Below are 21,766 nucleotides of genomic sequence, written 5' to 3'. Positions count from 1 at the left end.
CGAGTCAGCATATTATTTCTTCTTATAAAATGATGTCGTGGTGGCTCACGTCTGTAATCTCATCATTTTGGGAGGCCGAGGTGTGCAGATCACCTGAGGTCAGGAGTTGGAGATCAGCCTGGCCGGTGTGGTGAAACCCCGTCTCTACTAATAATACAAAAATTAGCTGGGCGTGGTGATGCACACCTGTATTCCCTGCTACTTGGGAGGCTAAGGCATCAAAATTGCTTGAACCCAGGAGGTGGAGGTTGCAGTGAGCTGAGATCGCACCATTGCACTCTAGCCTGCACGACAGAGACTCTGTCTCAAAAAAAAAAGAGTGTGTGTAGGTATGTATACCTAATAAAAATTGGTGCTTTTTAGAAACACAGTGCTTGTCATTTACTATTAAATCAAGCCATATGAAATCACATTTTATCAGTAAATAAATGGTCAAATATCCACAATCCTATATAGTTCTAATAGCTACTCAAGAAATTTTGTCGACATGAAGAGAGTCAAATCATAAAATGGTAGACTGAAAAAGAACTTTGTAGAGAATTCTTTTCTTTTTACAAACGGAGGTGACCAGGAGGTCGAGGCTGCAGTAAGTCATGGTCATGCCACTGCACTCCAGCCTGGGCACCAGAGTGAGACCCTGCTTCCAAAGAAAAAAAAAAAGAAAGAAAGAAAGAAATGATTGCACTGCCTTTTTGTGGTTTTGGAACAAATATTGGGATAATAACTTTTACTTATAAATGTAGCACAGAAGTCTTTTATTGTGTAAAAGTCCCTGAATAGAAAGTCAGGAGACCTGTTTCTCCTACCAACTAGTATAATTTTTGGAAAGCTCATTGTTCATCAGTTTCCTTACTTGTAAAATGAGGGTGTTAGATATGTAAGATCTCTGTATTAATTAGGATAGTTGTTGCTATCTCTTTAACATAACTAGCATTTCAGTGACTTAACACAATAATGGTTTATTTCTTGCTCACATCATAGTCTGAGTGTTTGGCCTGTGGCTGTCATGTAATTGAGGGATTTCAACTCCTTCCATCTGGTGTCTTGGAGTCTCCTGCTGGATTCTTTGTATTTAGTTGGTTGATAGCAAAGAGCACCAGCAAGGAGAATTTCATAAAGTGCTTTGTAGTGAAGCATATTTCTTCAGCTCACATTGCATTGTCTAGAACCCCCTCACATGGTCTCAACTTCTAACTCTAAGGGAAATAGGAAATGTCTTTCTGAGCACCCAGGGAGAAGAAACAGAATCCCCGTATTTGCCACAGTCCCTTTCATTATGTACATTTTTTGATTTTTTTTTTAAAGGCAGAGTCAAACTCTGTTGCCCAGGCTGGAGTGCAGTGGCGTGATCTCAGCTCACTGCAACCTCTGCCTCCCGGGTTCAAGCAATTCTCCTGCCTCAGCCTCCCGAATAGCTGGGACTACAGGCGTGCGCCAGCACACCCAGCTAATTTTTTTATTTTTAGTAGAGACAGGATTTCACCATGTTGGCCTGGATGGTCTCGATCTCTTGACCTCATGATCCACCTGCCTTGGCCTCCCCAAGTGCTGGGATTACAGGTGTGAGCCACTGCACCCGGCCCATTTTTTTGATTCTTTATTCACAACCAAATACTTTCTCCTATTGCATATTGCTTTTTGTATCTTTAGTTACCCTGAATTTACTTCCAAATTACTTGGAAGGGGTTTAGTATTGCAAGTCAAAGCAGCTGTTTGGTGCTTGCTATGTTTAGAAGAGGGTCTCCCCCCGACTCCTGCCATTCCCAGATGATTATGTTTGTGTTTTTTGTTAGTAGTTTCATTTGTGGTGTAAGTTTGCCTTTTATAATGTCATGGCTTGCTTAGTTTTAAATGATTAAAAATACATCAATTGCAAAAATCTCCCAGTGCTTGTATAAGAAAAACAATAGCATATTGAACACAGCCAACATCAGAGGGAAAGTCATTGTCTACCATGTTCAGTCTAGCAGCCTGCTAGCAGAAGGGAAAACAGACAAACCTTATACTGTCTTTTAAAGGTCAGCACATGTAGACTCCAGACCAATAGAGAAACACATTCCAGTGGGCAGGCAAAGTTCTCTTTGACTTCTGCCCACTTAAGAGTAAACTCGGAGAGTCAGCAAAAGTCTTTCAGTTGATTTCAGCTGCTGTTTTGGAGTCATCTCCATCTTTCCGCCTCCTCTTTTCTCCTTTTTTGTTCTTTCTTGATACATTATATTGTACATGTTCTTTTGTATGTAAATACAAAATATCCTTCTTTCTGGATCCATCTTATATTAGTAAATTTGATGAGAGTGTTCTAATTCTAAGGTTTATTTCTTTAAAATATATAATATAGAATAATGCCATAGTTCAGTTTGCCTTATGTTTGGATTAGTACTTTCTTGTGTAGTTCTCTTTCAGTAAACTGCTCCCCTCCCCTGTTGTTAATTGCACCTTTTTTCTTTTTTTTTGAGACGGAGTCTCGCTCTATCGCCCAGGCTGGAGTGCAGTGGCCGGATCTCAGCTCACTGCAAGCTCCGCCTCCTAGGTTTACGCCATTCTCCTGCCTCAGCCTCCCAAGTAGCTGGGACTACAGGCGCCCGCCACCTCGCCCGGCTTGTTTTTTTGTATTTTTTTTAGTAGAGACGGGGTTTCACCGTGTTCGCCAGGATGGTCTCGATCTCCTGACCTCGTGATCCGCCCGTCTCGGCCTCCCAAAGTGCTGGGATTATAGGCTTGAGCCACCGTGCCTGGCCAATTGCACCTTTTTTCAGTACCATTTGCACCACATGTCTAAGTCATTGGTCTTTTTTAAATTACACTGCAGAAAGGTTAATTTTGGACAGAGTTGTTTCTAGATCCTAGTGCATTATCGTCATCCTAGGATTGCATTTCATTTCTCTTGTAGGCGAATGGTACTATTTCTTGGATACTGTAGCTTTCATAGGATGCTGTGTTCATTTTTCATTTCCTGGAGTCTGTGCTGAAGTTCATTTTCAGAAGAATGCATGGAAAATAATTCTTTTTTTTTTTTTAATCTGAGATGGAGTGTTGCTCTGTTGCCCAGGCTGGAGCGCAGTGGCGCGATCTTGGCTCACTGCAACCTCCGCCTCCCGGGTTTAAGTGATTCTTCTGCCTCAGCCTTCCGAGTAGCTGGGACTATAGGCACATGCCACTGTGCACAGCTGATTTTGCTGTGTTTTTAGTACAGACGGGGTTTCACCATGTTGGCCAGAATGGTGTCCATCTCTTGACTTTGTGATCCACTCGCCTCGGCCTCCCAAAGTGCTGGGATTACAGACGTGAGCCTCCATGCCCGGCCAATAATTTTTTTTCTTATTGTGTGTTTGAATTTCCCATTTTAGCCTTCACTTAATGGATGAGTTGGCTGTAAAAATCTAGCTTCAAAATAGTTTTTCTCACTTTTAAAGGCATCACTTCGTTTTTTAAAAAGATCATTTAGTGTTACAATTAGAAATAAGCCCATCTGTTTCTTGTAACTTGGTAAGTACTGCTGAGGGGAATTTCCCTCCCTCCCTTCTTGCCACCTTGCCCAGGCTGTATTCAAATTCCTGGGCTCAAATGATCCTCCCACCTCATCCTCTTCTTTTCGCTTTCCTCTTTTCCTTCTCCTGTCCCTGTCTCTCTACTCTCTCCATTATCCGTTCGTTTTCTTCATCTGCCTCCATGATCATGAAAATATTCACCATGTTATTGTTTACCATTCACATTTAGGGCTGCCATCCACCTGGAATTACTTTTTGTATATACTGTGAGGTAGAGCTCAAAATATCCAGTTGGCCCAGCACCACTTATTGAAAAGACAGTTAATTCCCCCACTGTTTTGCAGTGTCATATTTGTGAGATATTAAGTATCCATATGCCTTGTGGTTCTGTTTCAAAACCATTCTCTTGCATTGGCCTCTTTTTGTTGTTTTTTTTCCCCCCAGATGTTCAGCACACCGAGTACATTGGCCTCTGTCTTGGTGGTTGTGCAGGTACCATAATGTCTTCATTACTGTATTTATGTATTTTTAGTTTCAAACATGACATTGCCATAGGTTAGAAACTCATCAGTTTTCAGCATTTTCACATAGTTCAATCCATCAGTGAGTTTTGATATCCAGTAGTTTCAGTTCCTCTAAGTTTGTTCTCAAAGATTATCTTAGCTGTTCTTGGCTTTTTAAATTTCTATATAAAACTTAGGATCAACTTTTCAGTTTGATTTGAAAAGAAAAAAACTACTGGACTTTGCTTGGGGTTATGTTAAATCTATAGATTAGGCTGGGCGCGGTAGCTCACGCCTGTAATCCCAACACTTTAGGAGGACAAGGCAGGCAGATCACAAGGTCATGAGTTTGAGAACAGCCTGGCCAACATGGTGAAACCCTGTCTCTACTAAAAATACAAAAATTAGCTGGGCATGGTGGCACGTCTGTGATCCCAGCTATTCAGGAGGCTGAGGCAGGAGAATTGCTTGAACCTGGGAGGCGGAGGTTGCAGTGAGCCGAGATTGTGTGCCTCTGCACTCCAGCCTGGGCAGCAAAGTGAGACTACATCTCAAAATAAATAAATAAATAAAATGTGTGTGTGTATATATATATATATATACACACACACACACATTAGTTTGGGGATAGTTGATACCTTTAAAATATCAAGTCTGGAAATAGTACATGATCGTGATCTTGCCATTTATTTAAGTCTTTAATTTCTTTCAATTTTTTTTTTGTTTTCTATGTAGCAGTCGTAGATACCTTTTATTAATTATTCTTAGGTAATTTTTAAAATGCTATTGTAAATGTTTTTTTTTTTTTTTGAGACAGGATCTTGCTCTGTTATCCAGGCTGGAGGGCAGTGGTGCAATCTCAGCTCACTGCAACCACCACCTCCCAGGTGATTCTCTTGCCTCAGCCTCCCAAGTAGCTAGGATTACAGGCATGCGCCACCATGACCGGCTAATTTTTGTATTTCTGGTAGAGATGGGGTTTTGCCATGTTGGCCAGGCTGGTCTCAAACTTCTGGCTTCAAGTGATTTGCCACCCTCAGCCTCCCAAAGTGCTGGGATTACAGGCATGAGCCACTGCACACGGTGGTATTTTAAATTTTTTAAATTTCCTATTGTTTTTGCTGGTACATAGGAATATAATTGGGTTTTTAATTTTAGAGTTCAACAACCTTAATTAATTTACTAATTCTAATCGTTATTTAGTTTTCTATGTATGTACTCAGGTTGCCTCCAAATAATGAGTTATCTTTTTTTACTTCATAATCCTTATGGTTTTTTTTTTTTTTTTTTTTGAGATGGAGTCTCGCTCTGTCGCCCAGGCTGGAGTGCAGTGGCCGGATCTCAGCTCACTGCAAGCTCCGCCTCCCGGGTTTACGTCATTCTCCTGCCTCAGCCTCCCGAGTAGCTGGGAGTACAGGCACCCGCCACCTCGCCCGGCTAGTTTTTTTGTATTTTTTTTAGTAGAGACGGAGTTTCACCGTGTTCGCCAGGATGGTCTCGATCTCCTGACCTCATGATCCGCCCGTCTCGGCCTCCCAAAGTGCTGGGATTACAGGCTTGAGCCACCGCGCCTGGCCAATCCTTATGGTTTTTTAAAAACAATGCATATGCCTTTAATGTTTTATCTTGGCTCATTGCACAATATTGATTAGAAGTGGCAATAGTGTACATTCTCATTTCTATCCAATCTCAAGGGAATGATATTTATTTGAGGGAGGTTTTCTTTTTTTCTTTGTAGCTACCCTTTGTCAGATAAAGGATGTATCTTCTATCCTAATTTGCTGAGTCTTTCTTTTCCCAGAACCTTTTCTAATTCTGAGAGGTGAGCTTTTAGTTTCTTAATCTGTTATTGTTGTGTACGTTATTAGATTCATGGCCTTATAGGTTTCTCCTAAAAGCACTCCCTTAGTAAATCACTTGCACAAAAATCCGTGCCTCAGATTCTACATCTAGTAAACTGATTCTAAAACACCTTCCTGACAAGGGGGAATGTGATGTCTTTCTAGTGTTAAGTTGTATTAATCCTGTGTTGTATTTCATTTCAGTGAATTTTATCTTGAATGGATTAGGTAGATTGTTGATTAATTCAGTGACCCTCAATTGTGGGTGCCTCTCAGAATCAACTTTAAGGAGGTATCTCTGTGTCATGATTACCCTTACTGCAAGAAAACTAACAACACTGAGATTTTTGGTGCAGTAGCACATGCTTCTAGTCCCAGCTACCCAGGAGGCTGAGACTGGAGGATCGCTTGAGCCCAAGAGCTTGAAGCTGTAGTGCACAATGAGCACACCTGTGACTAGCCAATGCACTCCAGCCTGGACAACATAGTGAGACCTTGTCTCTTAAAAAAAACAAAAACAAAACAACATCAACAAATAAAACTTATACTGCTTAACCCTGTCCCTGAACAATTCTGATTCTGTGTGTGTATGTGTGTGTGTGTGTGTGTGTGTGTGTGTTTTAAACTTTTAACTCAGATTTTTACTTGTATTTCAGGTAAAATATTAAAAGTTATGTTACTAATAACTTGAAAGATCTCTTCAATTTTTGCTTGTTCAATTTTCATTTAATAATGATATTCCCCCCTCTTTTTGAAAGCATCTGTAAGATATTAGGTCAAAGTAAGGCCTTTGCCACAACTACAAAATGCTTGTTAAGTACTTTCCACTTTTCTTCATTTTGACTGATATAGAGTGAAACTTCACTTTGCTTAATGGGATAAGTTTTTCTTTTCTTTTGTTATCTATTGTTTTCAAGACAGGGACTTGCTCTGTAGCCCAGGCTGGAGCAGTGGTGCTATCACAGCTCACTGCAGCCTTGAACTTCCCTTGCTCAAGTGATCCGCCCACCTCAGCCTCCCAAGTAGCTGGGACCATAGGTGTGCAGGCTAATTTTAAAATGTTTTCTGTGGAGACGCAGTCTCAACTGTGTTGCCCAGGCTGGTCTTGAACTCTTGGGCTCAAGCAGTTTTCCTGCCTCAGCCTCCCAGAATAATGGGATTATAGGCATGAACCACCAGGCCCAGCCGAAAGAGAATTTTTTCTTTAATAAAATATTTCTCAAAAGCTAAGAGCTGATCAAGTATGAGTATTCTTCCTTTCTTCCAATCTCCTCAGCACTAAGTCATCCTAAAGTTACATGATATGCTTATTACTTTCTGACAGATAATATGAGCTGATAACTATAGAGATTTAATATTTTAATAATTATAAAAGTTTTATATTTATATGATCACATTAACATGATGGTAGTAGCTGATACCTTTCTGTATTTCTCTCTGTCTCTCAGAGATGTGGTCTCACTTTCTTGCCCAGACTGGAGTACAGTGTTGTAATCATAGCTCACTGCATTCTCAAGCTCCTGGGCTCAAGGAATCCTACCGCCTCAACCTCCTGAGAGGCTGGCACTACAGGCACACACCACCAAGCCCAGCTAATTAAAACAATTTTTTTTGTAGAGATGGTGTCTTGCCATCTTGCCTAGGCTAGTCTTGAATTCCTGGGCTCAAGTGGTCTTCCTGCTTTGGCCTCCCAAAGTTCTGGGATTACAGGTGTGAGTCACCATGCCAGGCCAGTAACTGGTCAACCATCTTGAATATTTGTTTTTGCTATATTGCATCATGTCATGCTTTTCTAAAAGCAGAGAGAGCTATTTTTGTTGCTTTGCCTAATAATGATTAGATGACTAGCATGGAGAGCTGGTTCATACGGTTACTCCTTACTGGCTTTCTTTCCTTAATTCCAGAAAACATGCTTGCTCTTGTACAAACTCAAGAAAGTTTGAATTTAGAAAGTGGACGAAATGAGGTGAATATTCTTTTTTTTTTTTATTTTTTGAGACAGAGTCTTGCTGTGTCACCCAGGCTGGAGTGCAGTGGTGTGATTTCGGTTCACTGAAACCTCCACCTCCCAGGTTCAAGAGATTCTCCTGCCTCGCCTCCCAAGTAGCTGGGACTACAGGTGTGCACCACCACGTCCGGCTAATTTTTGTATTTTTAGTAGAGAAGGGTTTCACCTTGTTGGCCAGGATGGTCTCAATCTCTTGACCTCGTAATCCGCCCACCTCAGCCTCCCAAAGTGCTGGGATTACAGGCATGAGCCACCGCGCCTGGCCAAGGTGAATATTCATAATTGTTGATAACCCTTCAGCCTTGAATCTGTTTATTCTTTTTATAGTTGTGAAGAGGTTTTGTAATTTTGGAACTTTTGATTAATTTCAAATTAGATTCAATTTCTAATAACTTCCATTGTGTCATTTTAGAAATGTGTTTTTAGCCCCTTGTTTTGTTGGTTTTTATCATTTTGGCCTGTCTCCTGTGTAATCTACTAGGAACAGAGACGGTTTGCACATCACTTTGATGAGGTCCTTCTCTTCTGAGACCAAGCAGTTTACAGGAGCTGGTATATACAACTAACTACAGTGGGGGTCCCCAACACTCGGTCTGCAGACTAGGACCAGTCCATGGCCATTTAGGAACTGGGCTGCACAGCAGGAGGTGAACAGCAGGTGAACAGCATTACATTAACTTTGCGATGAGTGTGCCTGAGTTCTGCCTTCTGTCAGATCAGCTTTAGATTCTCATAGGAGCATGAACCCTCTTGTGAACTGAGCATGTGATGGATCTAGGTTGCATGTTCCTATGAGAATTCTATGAGAATGCCTGATGATCTGAGGTGGAAGAGTTTCATCCCAAAACCATCTCCTCCCCCTCACCTCTCCTGCTATCTGTGGAAAATTGTTTTCCGTGAAACCTGTCCCTGATGCCAAAAAGGTTTGGGGACCACTGAACTACAGTATAGACCAGACTCTACTGTTGTAAGTACTGATGATGTATTAGGTTTGAATACCACTAGGAGAAAGATTCTAAAAAGGAGTCATAGAAAAGGTGGTAAGATAATTGATGTGGACCTTGATTTCAAGACTTTCACAAATGAGGAGGGAGAGAAGATAACTTCAAGTGTGGAGAGCAAATGAGCATAGGGTGTACAGTGATAATGTAAGAATGCAGATGGTCCCATGTGACTAAATTGTAGGGAGACCCCACATGGAAAGCTGATGATGACTATGGTGGGTGATAGGACTAAGTCTTCTCAGTCAGCCTTGATATCACAGGAAAGAGTGTGGATTTACAAAAAAAAAAAAAAAGACATCTAGGCATTGGGGTCCCTTTAAAGATCAGGTGGAATGTTTTCCTGATGTTCAGGATTCTTCCTGCCTGCCTCCCTCCTTGAAGAAGAAAAAAATAGGTATAAGTAGTAGGTAGGTAAAGGTATATATAAGTGGTATAATTCAAAAAGTATTCGAAGTACAGAGAAGTCACTGTTTTAGATAAAAGCAGAAACTACAAAACTACAAGGTTTTGCTTATTTTGTCATGCTCTTCTTCTGTTTTTGGTGTTCTCTGGCTCTTTTAGCCTGATCCTTTGTTCCAGCCTCATTTATAAGTGGCTTGTTTTTTCCATTTCTCATTTTTTTTCATCTGTTAAAGTGAGGGGATTTGATCCTAGATCATTTGAACTGGTGTAAGCCTTTAGAGCCAGGCACGGTGGCTCATGCCTGTAATCCCAGCTCTTTGGGAGGCCGAGGTGGCCTCAAGAGGTGGCCACTTGAGGCCAGTAGTTTGAGACCTGTCTGGCCAACATGATGAAACCTCCTCTCTACTGAAAATACAAAAATTAGCCAGGCATGGTGGTATGCACACCTGCAATCGCAGCTACTCAGGAGGTTGAGGCAGGAGAATCACTTGAACCCAGGAGTTGGAGGTTGTAGTGAGCCGAGATCATGCCACTGTATTCTCCAGCCTGGGCCAACAGGCCAAGACCCTGTCTCCAAAAAAACAAAACAAAACAAAAAGCCTTTAGAATGTGATTAGAAATAATTTTTGGATTGGTATAGATTAACTCTGAATGTTTTTCTGTGTTAATTAGAGGAAGGAAGTGGGATAAATGTAAAGTTTTAAAAAATGCTCCTTTTTCAAAATTTGGAGGGGTTAGGTATTATTAAGAATCTTTTAAAGTTTTACTCATTTAAAAAATTAAGATAAAATAGAAGATTCATTCTTAAGGATGGTGATATCAGAAATGTAAATGCTGTGTCATTGTCATTTCTTATTTTGGCCTACATAACCAGACTTCAGACATCATGCTGCCTGTATCACATGGCTAACAGTGGGAGGTATCTGGTTTATTCTTCCTGGAGAAATAGATTGAAATTCATTTGAACAGAAATGTTGAAGGCAGGTGCCTGATCCAAAGTGCATTTAGTCAGGACTGAACACAAGCTGCCTGGATAGTTCCAGTAAGGAAGCAAGGTAACCTTTTAACTTTGTGATGCAAGGTTTTATGTATGTGAATATGTGTGTGCAAGTGTATACAGTATTTTTATATCCAGAGGACAGGGCTCCCTTAAATGGGGGGGAGCGGGGGGGACTCTTTGGTAACTACATGAAAGTAAAATGTAACTTCTTTAAACCTGTATCGGTGTGTTCTTTCATGTAGGAATGTAGCTGTGTGATGGCCTCAGCTATTCTAGTAATCAAGGGCTCTCTGCTGTTGCTAATCCTATGATGAACAGGACAAATGGTGGTTATGAACAGACCCCTGTCAAGCCTGGAAATTCCATCAGTTTGTAATCGCACAGCTGTTGTCCTTGAACTGTGTAGGGAGGAACCTAGGGGTGTACAGTTAATATATTCTACAGGGGGGTTGTAGTTCATTGCTCAGGATAATCAAGATCTTCCTCAGTTGTCTGTTGCTATCTGCAAGTCTTGTTCGGAGGAGAAGCAGAAGAAATTCAGATTTGTCTGAGGAATCATAAGTCTGCGAACTGTGTAAGATGGTAGTTGATTCCTATAGACATCCTTGCTAAAGATTTATTTTTAAGTAAAATACCATTTTGCTTGAAAGTATAAATCAGGATTTTGTGGTTAAATAAATTAAAAACAACACAACTGCCAGACAAAGTTCGGCTTGACGTGTAACAGGCCTCTGAAAGAAGTTCAGTAAGAAACAAATCTGGGTAATAAAGTTAATTAGTAACTAAAAACCTGCTAGGCATACTAAAAAAAAATCTGATGTTGAATATGAAATTATGATGAAGCAGGCTATATCTGTATCCATCAAGATAATAAATGATCTCCCACACTGGCTGCAACGTGGGGTTCCTTTCAAGCCTGAGGAACAAGCACTGTATTTTGGCCACAGCATTCTCACTAATGTCCTAGGATAGCAGCTTAGTGTTGGCTTTAGAATTCTCTGTCATTTAAATGTCATGCAAAAACAAACGTATAAAATAAAATATTAACCCAGATATCTTTACGGTTATGTGTCTTGTCCATAACCCACCCACTCACCCAAAAAAGGACAGGCTATGGATTATAGAGAAAATATAAGGGAGCATTATACGCAGTATCCTTCCTTTAGTAATCATTATTAAAAGTGTATTAAATGGATTGTTTGGAACTCAAAATGATTTTCCTCAAAGAAACAAAGTTATCACTTACAACTTTGTTTCTAAAGTAGTCCAGGTCACTGAGAAGAAAGTTTCTTCCTTTCTGCTGAAACTGACAGGAGGCAATATTTCGAAAGATACCAAGCTTGTCTTTGGCATTGTATTAACTCCCTTTCTTTTGCCTCCTAGGGCTCCTGGGCCTGTATACCCTCTCCCTACTTTGATACCATGTCTGTATCTGCTTTATTCCCTGGAAGTTCCCACGTTGCCAAAATATTTTTCTTCCTTTTTCACACCAGAATCAAAAATTCAGACATCTTCAATAGAACCATCTCTGGGATGAACAATGGTCTTTCCAGGGGTGTACATTTTCTTACCCACTTTTAAATTAAGAAATAGGATTCTGTACTTTTAAAAAGAGAATGCTGGCTACTGCAAATGAATGTTGGTAGAAATTTGGCTAATATGACACAGTAAAATGAAAGTACTGCAGTGGTTAGGAAAAGTGAGTATGATGGTGGGAGTTAGGCTTCTATTCTTGCTTTTTTTTTTTTTTTGAGTCAGGGTTTCACTCTGTTGCTCACACCGGAGTGCAGTGGTGAAATAGTGGCTCACCGCAGCCTCAATCTCCTAGGCTCAATCAGTCCTCCCACCTCAGCCTCCTGAGTAGCAGGGACTACAGGGCACGTGCCACCATGCCTGGCTAATTTTTGCATGTGTTTGTAGAGATGGGGTTTTGCTATGTTGCCCAAGCTCTGTTCTAGCTTTTCATGAGTTTTTTTCCCCTTCATTTTAGCTCTCATAGTAGCACCTTTCAAGGGATAAATAGAAGAGGACAGAGTCAGCAACAGGCCATTGGTAAACCAGATTGCCAATTTCTCATCAGACAGAATGAGCACAGATGGCAAGTGAATGGCTCTAGATGCGAATGACCTAAAATTTTCAGGAGGACTTCATGGAACTTAAAAGGTTCTTCAGAACTTCTGTGTAATTAAGTTAGATATTAACAAACACTGTTTAATCTGTATAGACCTGTAAAATATTTTTAGTACAGTAATTAATTCCAGAGTTTGTGAACTATCCTGTGGCCTCATCCTATATTCTTATTTCCTGTTTATGAGCACCTAGCTCTTAATAGTGAGACTGTAGTTAAGAGAGTATTTTATCATCATGCCATGTAGTTGCCTCTTGCCTTAGTTTACCTATTTTCAAAAACTATGCTCACTGATAGTTTCACTTCAGGCATGTTGTCAGAATGAAAGATCAGATATACGAAGTGCTGTGCTTGAAAACTGTGTGTTCCCTTGGTGCCTGGTTAGATAATACGGGGCTTATTTTCTGGCAGAGTGGTGTTGAGTCTCCTTTGATGTTAGCCAGAACTGGGTGGAGTTTCTTAAGCTCTACTCACATTGGCTCAAGCAGGGCACCATGCACTGGTGAATTTGTTTTCAGTCCCTCCCTTTGCCAAAAAGCTTTTGTTTTTTAATAAACCTCAACTCAGTTGTGATTGAGAATACCTGATATATGAAATAATAGTTCATATTCACATTGAGGGTCTTAGGAGGTTTATTTATAGCTAACTGAAATGATGCAGCCAAATTACAAGTAGCTGATAGAATAGTCAACCTCAGTAAACATTTAACATAACACTCTCATTTTACAGATTAGAGAACTCAGCCCTGCAAGGTGACTCATTCAAGGCCACAGTGAGTGTCAGATTAAACTGGTGCTTCAGTAAAGCATAGGAACTTCTGTTCCCAGCTTTCAAATTCTCTTGACTCTTACTCACAAATCTATTTAAAGTTAACTTTATTTTCTGTATGGATAGAAGAGGAATAGTGTAAATGGTCAATGAGAGTTTTTTTTTTTTTAAGAGTAAATGCTTCTTATTCACAAGAGTTCATTTTTTGATCCTCCTGAACATCCAGATTTGAAAATAATAGTGTCATATCCTTTTATCCAAAAAGTATGTAACTAAGCATTTAAGGCATAACTGAATAGTAACTTCAAGTGATTCCTTGTTAGATGAAATTCATACATGAATACTTGAAGAACCAGTTTAACATCTCTAGAGCATTTAAAGAGTATATTGTACTTATACATGTTTCAGAATGGAATAACTATAAAATTGGATAATCTCTTTAATTTATTGAAAACTGGGGATTTCTGGGAAAAAAAATAGTACTTTAACTTGAAAAATGACACTAGCTTACCTTTCTGGGATCATTTTCCATAAGGTAGGGGTGTGTGTGTATTTTAAAATCGTATTCTATTTATGTGGTGACAGGTAAAGAATAGCTTAACTGTTGATGAAATACAGATGCTAAGTGTCTAGGTAGATGTGCTCGCAGCCTCATGACCTTCCCACTTTGAAACTGTGTAATTTTCTATCGGTTTTACCCTCTTAGGCTGCATTTTAGCTACTGTTCATATTCCATGAACCACGCTCCCAGGAAGTCATCTGGGAGTGTGTGTGTGTGGGATGTGGGGATGCTGAGGGCTGGGTAGGGGAAAGATTACGATGGATAAAAGCTGCCCTTTGATAATCCGCATTCTGATAAATGATATTTAAAATGTATTGGTGTTTTTGACTGTATTTTTACCCTGTGACTTATATTAGGAAAAGTTTTGAGTAGATTGTATCATGTAAATGTCATTATGTATTTCTGGGGAAAATTAAATTTACTGGACTTTTATGGTATGTTGTTAAGGATGGCACAGATGTCCTTTTAAGTTCTCTTTGACCATGAAGCTGATGAAGGATTTTTGCTCCTTAGCTCAACTAGGTCCAGGTTCTTGTCTCACGAGCAGGACGAATTAGGCATGTGAGTGGAGTAGAATTTATTAATCGAAAGGAAAGCTCTTAGCAAAAAGAGAGAACGTGGTGGGTGGTTCTACTACCCGAAGACAGGAAAGTTCCCCAATATGGCTGAGCCTGGGGCTCTTTATTGATTCAGAATGGGGAGTGTGTGCTGATTGGTTTGTGAGTATGCAAAAAAGGTCAAAGCGAAGACACCACTCAAAGGTGGGCAGGACAGTGTAGAAAACCAATTAGGAAAGGGTAGTTACAGGTTAAATAGGTGAAGGATGGGGATCAATCATGCCAAACTGGAAGGCAGGTTCTCAATCCGATCCGAGGATTTACCCAGGACAGTTTTCAGATTAAAGTTCGGGTTTCACTGAGGACCCGCCCCTGTCTGCCTAGACATTTGTTTGCCTCCTGCCTCTATCAAAACTAGTTATAGACTCCCAGCACTTTGGGAGGCCAAGACGGGTGGATCACGAGGTCAGGAGATCGAGACCATCCTGGCTAACACGGTGAAACCCCGTCTCTACTAAAAAATACAAAAAACTAGCCGGGCGAGGTGGTGGGCGCCTGTAGTCCCAGCTACTCGGGAGGCTGAGGCCGGAGAATGGCGTGAACCTGGGAGGCGGAGCTTGCAGTGAGCTGAGATCCGGCCACTGCACTCCAGCCTGGGCGACAGAGCGAGACTCCGTCTCAAAACAAACAAACAAAAAAACAAACTAGTTATAGACATCCTTTTTAGTTTTTGGTTCATAACAGCTCCCAAAGCATAACTAGTAATAATAGTTGTCAGCGATAGAATAGGAAAAAGGCGTAACTGAATAGTAAAAGCAACTGAATAGTTGCTTTTCATGGAATTCTTTGACATTATAATCTGTTAGGCTTTTAAAAGCTCTTTAATGAACTCATTTCTCAGCATTTTCCCTGTCATGATCTGGAGTTACAATAATACTTTATATGTAAAGTAGGCTGGACGAGCACAGAATAGGGCTTCCCACCCACATTCGTCTGTTATAAATGGGTCACAGGTGTGCCAATACTACTATAGGAACTGTTGTTTTTTTTTTGTTTTTTTGTTTTTTTTTTGAGACGGAGTCGCGCTCTGTTACGCAGGCTGGAGTGCAGTGGCATGATCTCGGCTCACTGCAGCCTCCGCCTCCTGGGTTCAAGCGATTTTCCTGCCTCAGCCTCCTGAGTAGCTGGGATTACAAGTGTGTACCACCTAAATAATAAAAATTTGCGCCCAGCTAGTTTTTACGATTTTGTATTTTTTGTAGAGATAGGATTTTACTGTGTTGGCCAGGCTGGTCTCAATCTCCTGGCTTCAAGTGATCCGCCCACCTTGGCCTCCCGAAGTGCTGGGATTACAGGCTGGGATTACCAAGTCCAGTTCCTACTATAGGAACCATTGAATTCCTATTTATGGTTCCTTCAGAAAAGCTGCTAAATTCTGAATTGAGCAGTGGTTATTCAAATAGTGAAATTTATAATTCCAGTAGTGTGAGTTGGTATTTGCTGTGGACAACAGCTCTGTCATGTGACAGGACCCCCCTTTGGCAGCAAAGCTATCAGTTTTTGTCACGAGCCCCACACTACTTGTTTTAGTCAGGGTTCTCTTAGAGGGACAAAATTAATAGGATGTATCTCCAAAGGGGAATTTATTATTGATTTACATGATCACAAGGTCCCACAATAGACTGTCTGCAAGCTGAGAAGCAAGGAGAGCTAATCCGAGTCCCCAAACTGAAGAACTTGGAGTCTGATGTTCGAGGGCAGGAAGCATCCAGCATGGGAGAAAGATATAGGCTGGGAGGCTAGGCCCATCTCACCTCTTCATGTTTTTCTGCCTGCTCTGTATTCCCTGGTGGCTGATTAGATGGTGCCTACCCAGTTAAGGGTGGGTCTGCTTTCCCCAGCCCAGTGACTCAAGTGTTAATCTCCTTTGGCAACACCCTCGCAGACACACCCAGGATCAATATTGCATCCTTCAATCCCATCAAGTTGACAATATTAACATTACAAGCCCACCCCTTGTCAACTTGAACCCATACACATCTCCTGAGATCATACGTAATTTTCAAATAAAGACAATAATGTCATAATTACATGTAATATAATAAAACTATCCTTCATACAACCAGAAACACACCAATCCCCAACCCAAATACTATTACATAAAGTTAGCAATACTTAAATGCTGTTATGAAATCAGTAAATCTTATGTCACATGATAAAGGAAAGGGAAATATAAAGTGAAGATATTAGTACAAGTGTATACATACACAAACATGTTTTTAACAAACAAAGGAGGAAATACTCATGGCAGTTACAGTCCTCAGTTCTGCAGCTGGTCACGTGGTCATAGCTGGTATTGATGACTACCTTCTCCCCATTCTGTATTAACTTTGCCTTCCACAAATACCTCAGCAGGTGATGGTTTTTCTTCCTGGTGGAGTGACCCAAACCTTCATTCCTAAACGGTCCAGGTCATTTGTAGTCCTGCCTGGATTTGGCTGTTGTAGTTTCGCATTGACCTTAATCACAGGGCATGGTAATGCTAAGAGATGCCCTAATGGATGTCCTGTATTCCATGCATACTCTTCCTTACCTCAGTTGTGGAGTTGTAGACTGATTTCATCTTGATAGTCTGGGTCAGTCACCTTAACCAACACTGTAACTCCCTTCTGAGCCTGTTGACTTAAAGGGAGGAGGAGCCCAAAGTGTCCAGGTGACAATCTTAACTTCCAGTGTAATGGAATCATTGTTGTGTCTCCTGGTGGCAGCACTCCTCCCTCTGGAATTAAGACCTCTAGGCCACCAGAACATAATGTTGCAGGAGAGGAAGCAAAAAATTTGCTAGTGGATCACTAGGAGTGATGGTGAGTGGTGCCACTTCCACTTCCACCCCTCGATTCCTGGACCTGTGAATCCTGGTTGTGGGAGAAACAGTACCATGTACTGGACGCTGATTCAGAGGATACACGGCCTTCTGGAGAACTTTCCCCCAGTCCTGCAAAGTATTGTCACCTAGTTGGTGTTGTAATTGTGACTTCAATAGGCCATTCCACCGTTCTGTCAATCCAGCTGCTTTAGGATGGTGGAGAACACGGTAAGACCAGTGAATTCCATGAGCATCAGCCTACTGTCGCACTTCTTTTTTTTTTTTTTTTTTTTTTTTTTGAGACGGAGTCTCACTCTGTCGCCCAGGCTGGAGTGCAGTGGCCGGATCTCAGCTCACTGCAAGCTCCGCCTCCCAGGTTCACGCCATTCTCCTGCCTCAGCCTCCCGAGTACCTGGGACTACAGGCACCCGCCGCCTCGCCCAGCTAGTTTTTTGTATTTTTTAGTAGAGACGGGGTTTCACCGTGTTCGCCAGGATGGTCTTGATCTCCTGACCTCGTGATCCGCCCGTCTCGGCCTCCCAAAGTGCTGGGATTACAGGCTTGAGCCACCGCGCCCGGCCTCTGTCGCACTTCTTTAGCTGCAAAGTGAATGCCTTGGTCAGAGGCTGTGCTGCGTGGAATGCCATGATGGTGGATAAGGCATTCCATGAGTCGGCCGGGTGCGGTGGCTCACGCCTGTAATCCCAGCACTTTGGGAGGCCGAGGCGAGCAGATCACTTGAGGTCAGGAGTTCAGGGCCAGCCTGGCCAACATGGTGAAACCCCATCTGTACTGAAAATACAAAAATTAGCTGGGTGTGGTGGCGGGTGCCTGTAATCCTAGCTACTTGGGAGGCTGAGGCAGGAGAATCACTTGAACCCGGGAGGCGGATGTTGCAGAGAGCCAAGATTGTGCCACTGCTCTCCAGCCTGGGCAATAGAGTGACACCCCGTCTCAAAACAACAACAACAACAACAACAACAAAAAGCATTCCACAAATGGTAGTCTTGGCAGAAGCATTGCATACAGGATGGGCAAACCCATATCCAGAGTAAGTGTCTATTTGAGTGAGGGCAATCCTCTGCCCTTTCCATGATGGAAGAGGTCCAATATAATCAATCTGCCACCAGGTAACTGGCTGATCACCCAAGGAATGGTGACATACTGAGGCCTTGGTGTTGGTCTCTGCTGCTGGCAAAGTGGGCACTCAGCAGTGGCCATAGCCAGGTCAGCCTTGGTGAGTGGAAGTCCATGTTGCTGAGCCCATGCATAACCTCCATCCCTGCCACCATGGCCACTTTGTTGGCCATGGCTGATGGCAGGGGGTTTTGGGGAAGGAGGCTGAGTGGCGTCCACAAAATGGGTCGTCCTATCCACTAGATTATTAAACTCCTCCTCCACTGAGGTCACCCATTGGTGAGCACTCACATGGGATACAAATATCTTCAGTCTTTGACCACTCAGAGAGGTCCATCCACATACCTCTTCCCCAAATTTCTTTGCCACGAAGTTTCCAATCATGCGCCTTCCAAGTCCCTGACCATCCAGCCAAACTATTGGCTACAGCCCATGAATCAGTATATAATCACACATCTGGCCATTTCTCCTCCCATGCAAAGTGCACAGCCAGGTGCACTGCTCTAAGTTCTGCCCACTGGGAAGATTTCCCTTCATCGTTGTCTTTCAGGGATGTCCTAGAAAGGGGCTGTAGTGCTGCAGCTGTCCACTTTTGGGTGGTGCCTGCATATCATGCAGAACCGTCTGTGAAGCAGGCCCTAATCTTCTTTTCCTCTGTCAGCTGATCATAGGGAACTCCCCATGAGGCCATCGATGCAGACTGGGGGAGAGAAGGCATGGTGGCAGGAGTGGAGGCCATGGGCATTTGAGCCACTTGCTCATGTAATTTACTTGTGCCTTCAGGACCTGCTTGAGCCTGATCACGTATATACCACTTCCATTTGATGATGGAATGCTGCTATGCACACCCCACTTTATGGTTAGATGGGTCTGAAAGCACCCAGCTCATGATAGGCAGTTCAGGTCTCATGGTGACTTGATGACCCATAGTCAAACATTCAGTTTCCACCAAAGCCTGGTAACAGGCCAAGAGCTGACTCTGAAAAGGAGAGTAGTTGGTTGGGCATGGTGGTTCACATCTGTAATCAGCACTTTGGGAGGCTGAGGTGGGCAGATCACGAGGTCAAGAGATTGAGACCATCCTGGCCAACATGGTGAAACCCCATCTTTACTAAAAATACAAAAATTAGCTGGAAGTGGTGGCGCACACCTGTATTTCCAGCTACTTGGGAGGCTGAGGCAGGAGAATCGCTTGAACCCAGGAGGTGGAGGTTGTAGTGAGCTGAGATTGCACCACTGCACTCCAGCTTGGCGAGAGTGACACTGCATCTCAAAAAAAAAAAAAAAAAAAAAAAAAAAGGAGAGTGGTTATCTGCAGAAGATGGCAGGGCCTTGCTCCAAAATCCTAGTAGTCTCCATTGCGATTCACCTATGGGAGCCTGCCAAAGGCTCCAAACAACATCCCTATCTGCCACTGACACATTAAACACCATTGGATCTGCTGGGTCATATGGCCCAGGTGGCAGAGCAGCTTTCACAGCAGTCTGGACCTGTTGCAGAGCCTTCTTCTGTTCTGGACCCCTCTCAAAACTGGCAGCCTTTCAGGTCACTCAGTAAATGGGCTGGAGTAATACACCCAAATGAGGAACGTGTTGCCTCCAAAATCCAAACATGCCCACTAGGCATTGTGCCTCTTTCTTGGTTGTAGGAGAGGCCAAACACAGCAACTTATCCTTTACCTTAGAGGGAATATCTGGACAGGCCCCACACCACTGGATCCCTAGAAATTTTACTGAGACAGAAGGTCCTTGAATTTTAGTCGGATTTATTTCCCATCCTCTGGCATGCAAATGTCACATTAATAAGTCCAGTGTGTTTGCTACTTCTTGATCACTGGATCCACTCTGCATAATGTCATCAATGTAATAGACCAGTGTGATATCTTGCAGAAGCGAAAAGCGATCAAGATCTCTCCAAATAAGATTATGACAAAAAGCTGGAGAGTTGATACCCCTGAGGTAGGACAGTAAAGGTATATTGCTGGCCTTGCCAGCTGATAGTAGATTGCTTCTGGTGGGGCTTATGGACAGGAGTGGAGAAAGGCATTTGCATAGTCAATGGCTGCATACCAGGTACCAGGAGATGTGTTAATTTGCTCAAGCAATGAAACCACATCTGGTACAGCAGCTGCAAGTGGAGTCACCACTTGGTTAAGCTTATGATAATCCACTATCCAAGATCCATCTGTCTTGTGCACAGGCCAAGTGGAAAAGTTAACGGGGATGTGGTGGGAATCACCACTTCTGCATCTTTCAAGTCCTTGATGGTGGCACTGATCTCTGCAGTCCCTCCAGGGATGTGATATTGTTTTTGATTTACTATTTTTTTAGGTAGAGGCAGCTGTAAGGGCTTCCTTTCCCACCATGATAGCCCTCACCCTAGCAGTCAGGGAACCCATGTGGGAGTTCTGCCAGCTTCTAAGTATGTCTGTGCCAATTCTGCATCCTGGCACTGGGGTAATGACCACAGGATGAGTCCAGGGACCCACTGGACCCACTGTAAGTCAGACCTAAGCTAAAACTCCATTAATTACCTGACCTCCATGAGCCCCTAGTTTAACTGGAAGACCACAATGATGTTTTAAGTCCCCTGGAATCAACGTCAGCTCAGAGCCAGTATCCAGTAGTCCCCAAAGTGAAAGGTTGGAAGGAGGTCTCCTTGGGGAAGGATGGGAGAAAGATTCACTGCATAAATTGTCAGTAATGTAGTGGGGTCCTTCCTCAAGGGAACCTGGCCTTGCCTTCATTCAAGAGGTTCTGGGTCTATAAACTGGCTAAAGTCTGGAAATTGATTGATTTCCAATTGATTGAGGAACCATGATTCACTTTTTATAATTCAAATTAGTCTTTCGTCCATTCGACCTAGAGGTTTTCTGTTTGTATAAATTAAGTAGGAATGCAGTAGGCTTCCTGTCTGTTTCACTTCTAGGAACACCGTGATTAATTAGCCAATGCCAGAGATCTACATGAGTCAGACTATTCTGATTGTCACTTTGCCTCTGTTGTCCATTACAGTTGCTACGCTTACCTTGCTTTTGATGGTTGAGTGCTGTCACTTGGCCCCTGCCACTTTGGGATCCAGTTATTCCCGTCGTATTTCAATTTTGTAGTTGAGTGACTGTGGTTCTCACCATTAGGTCTGACATACAGAGAAGAGCAATTACAGGGCTCTTCAAAGATTCAGGTGCTACCCTCACAAATCTGTTTCACAAGGCATTGGTCAAGGGTATATCTTCTGGACCCTCCCGGCTGCGATGTGTAGGTCTAAAGTGAGTATTGGATACTCCACCATCTCAATCTCCCTAAGCCTTTGGATCCCTTCCTCTACATTAAACCAAGAGATATCAGGCATTTCCAGCTCCCTCACAGTGGGCCATCTTTTAATGCATATTTCAGCTAACCAAGCAAATAAACTGTTAGAACCTTATTTTAACTCCCCGAGCTGCAACATTAAATGCAGAGTCCCTACTTAGTGTGCCCATATCAATAAATTCATCCTGATC

The 21,766-nt window shown here is 42.4% G+C and overlaps 1 protein-coding gene across 47 annotated transcripts in view; it reads left to right on the top strand.

Annotated features, from left to right (window-relative positions):
• LOC105480390 (microtubule associated protein 4) overlaps positions 1–21,766 on the top strand; it is a 230,273-nt gene that overhangs the window by 61,535 nt on the left and 146,972 nt on the right. For 5 of the 47 annotated variants that reach the window (XM_071091606.1, XM_011739179.3, XM_011739182.2 and 2 more), the window contains exons 1-2: positions 10,164–10,301; positions 12,237–12,409. The exons of 5 other annotated variants lie outside the window; for them this stretch is intronic. In XM_071091606.1, the coding sequence (XP_070947707.1) occupies positions 12,396–12,409 (14 nt within the window). In that variant the 5' untranslated portion in view covers positions 10,164–10,301; positions 12,237–12,395. Of the gene's footprint in view, positions 1–10,063; positions 10,302–12,236; positions 12,410–21,766 lie in introns of those variants that run through there. 37 more of the 47 variants (XM_071091608.1, XM_071091604.1, XM_071091607.1 and 34 more) reach the window with 26 other exon arrangements.

Source organism: Macaca nemestrina, chromosome 2 (assembly GCF_043159975.1).
Source record: "Macaca nemestrina isolate mMacNem1 chromosome 2, mMacNem.hap1, whole genome shotgun sequence".
NCBI classification, from domain to species: domain Eukaryota; kingdom Metazoa; phylum Chordata; class Mammalia; order Primates; family Cercopithecidae; genus Macaca; species Macaca nemestrina.
This window is presented reverse-complemented; position numbering and strand designations above follow the sequence as displayed.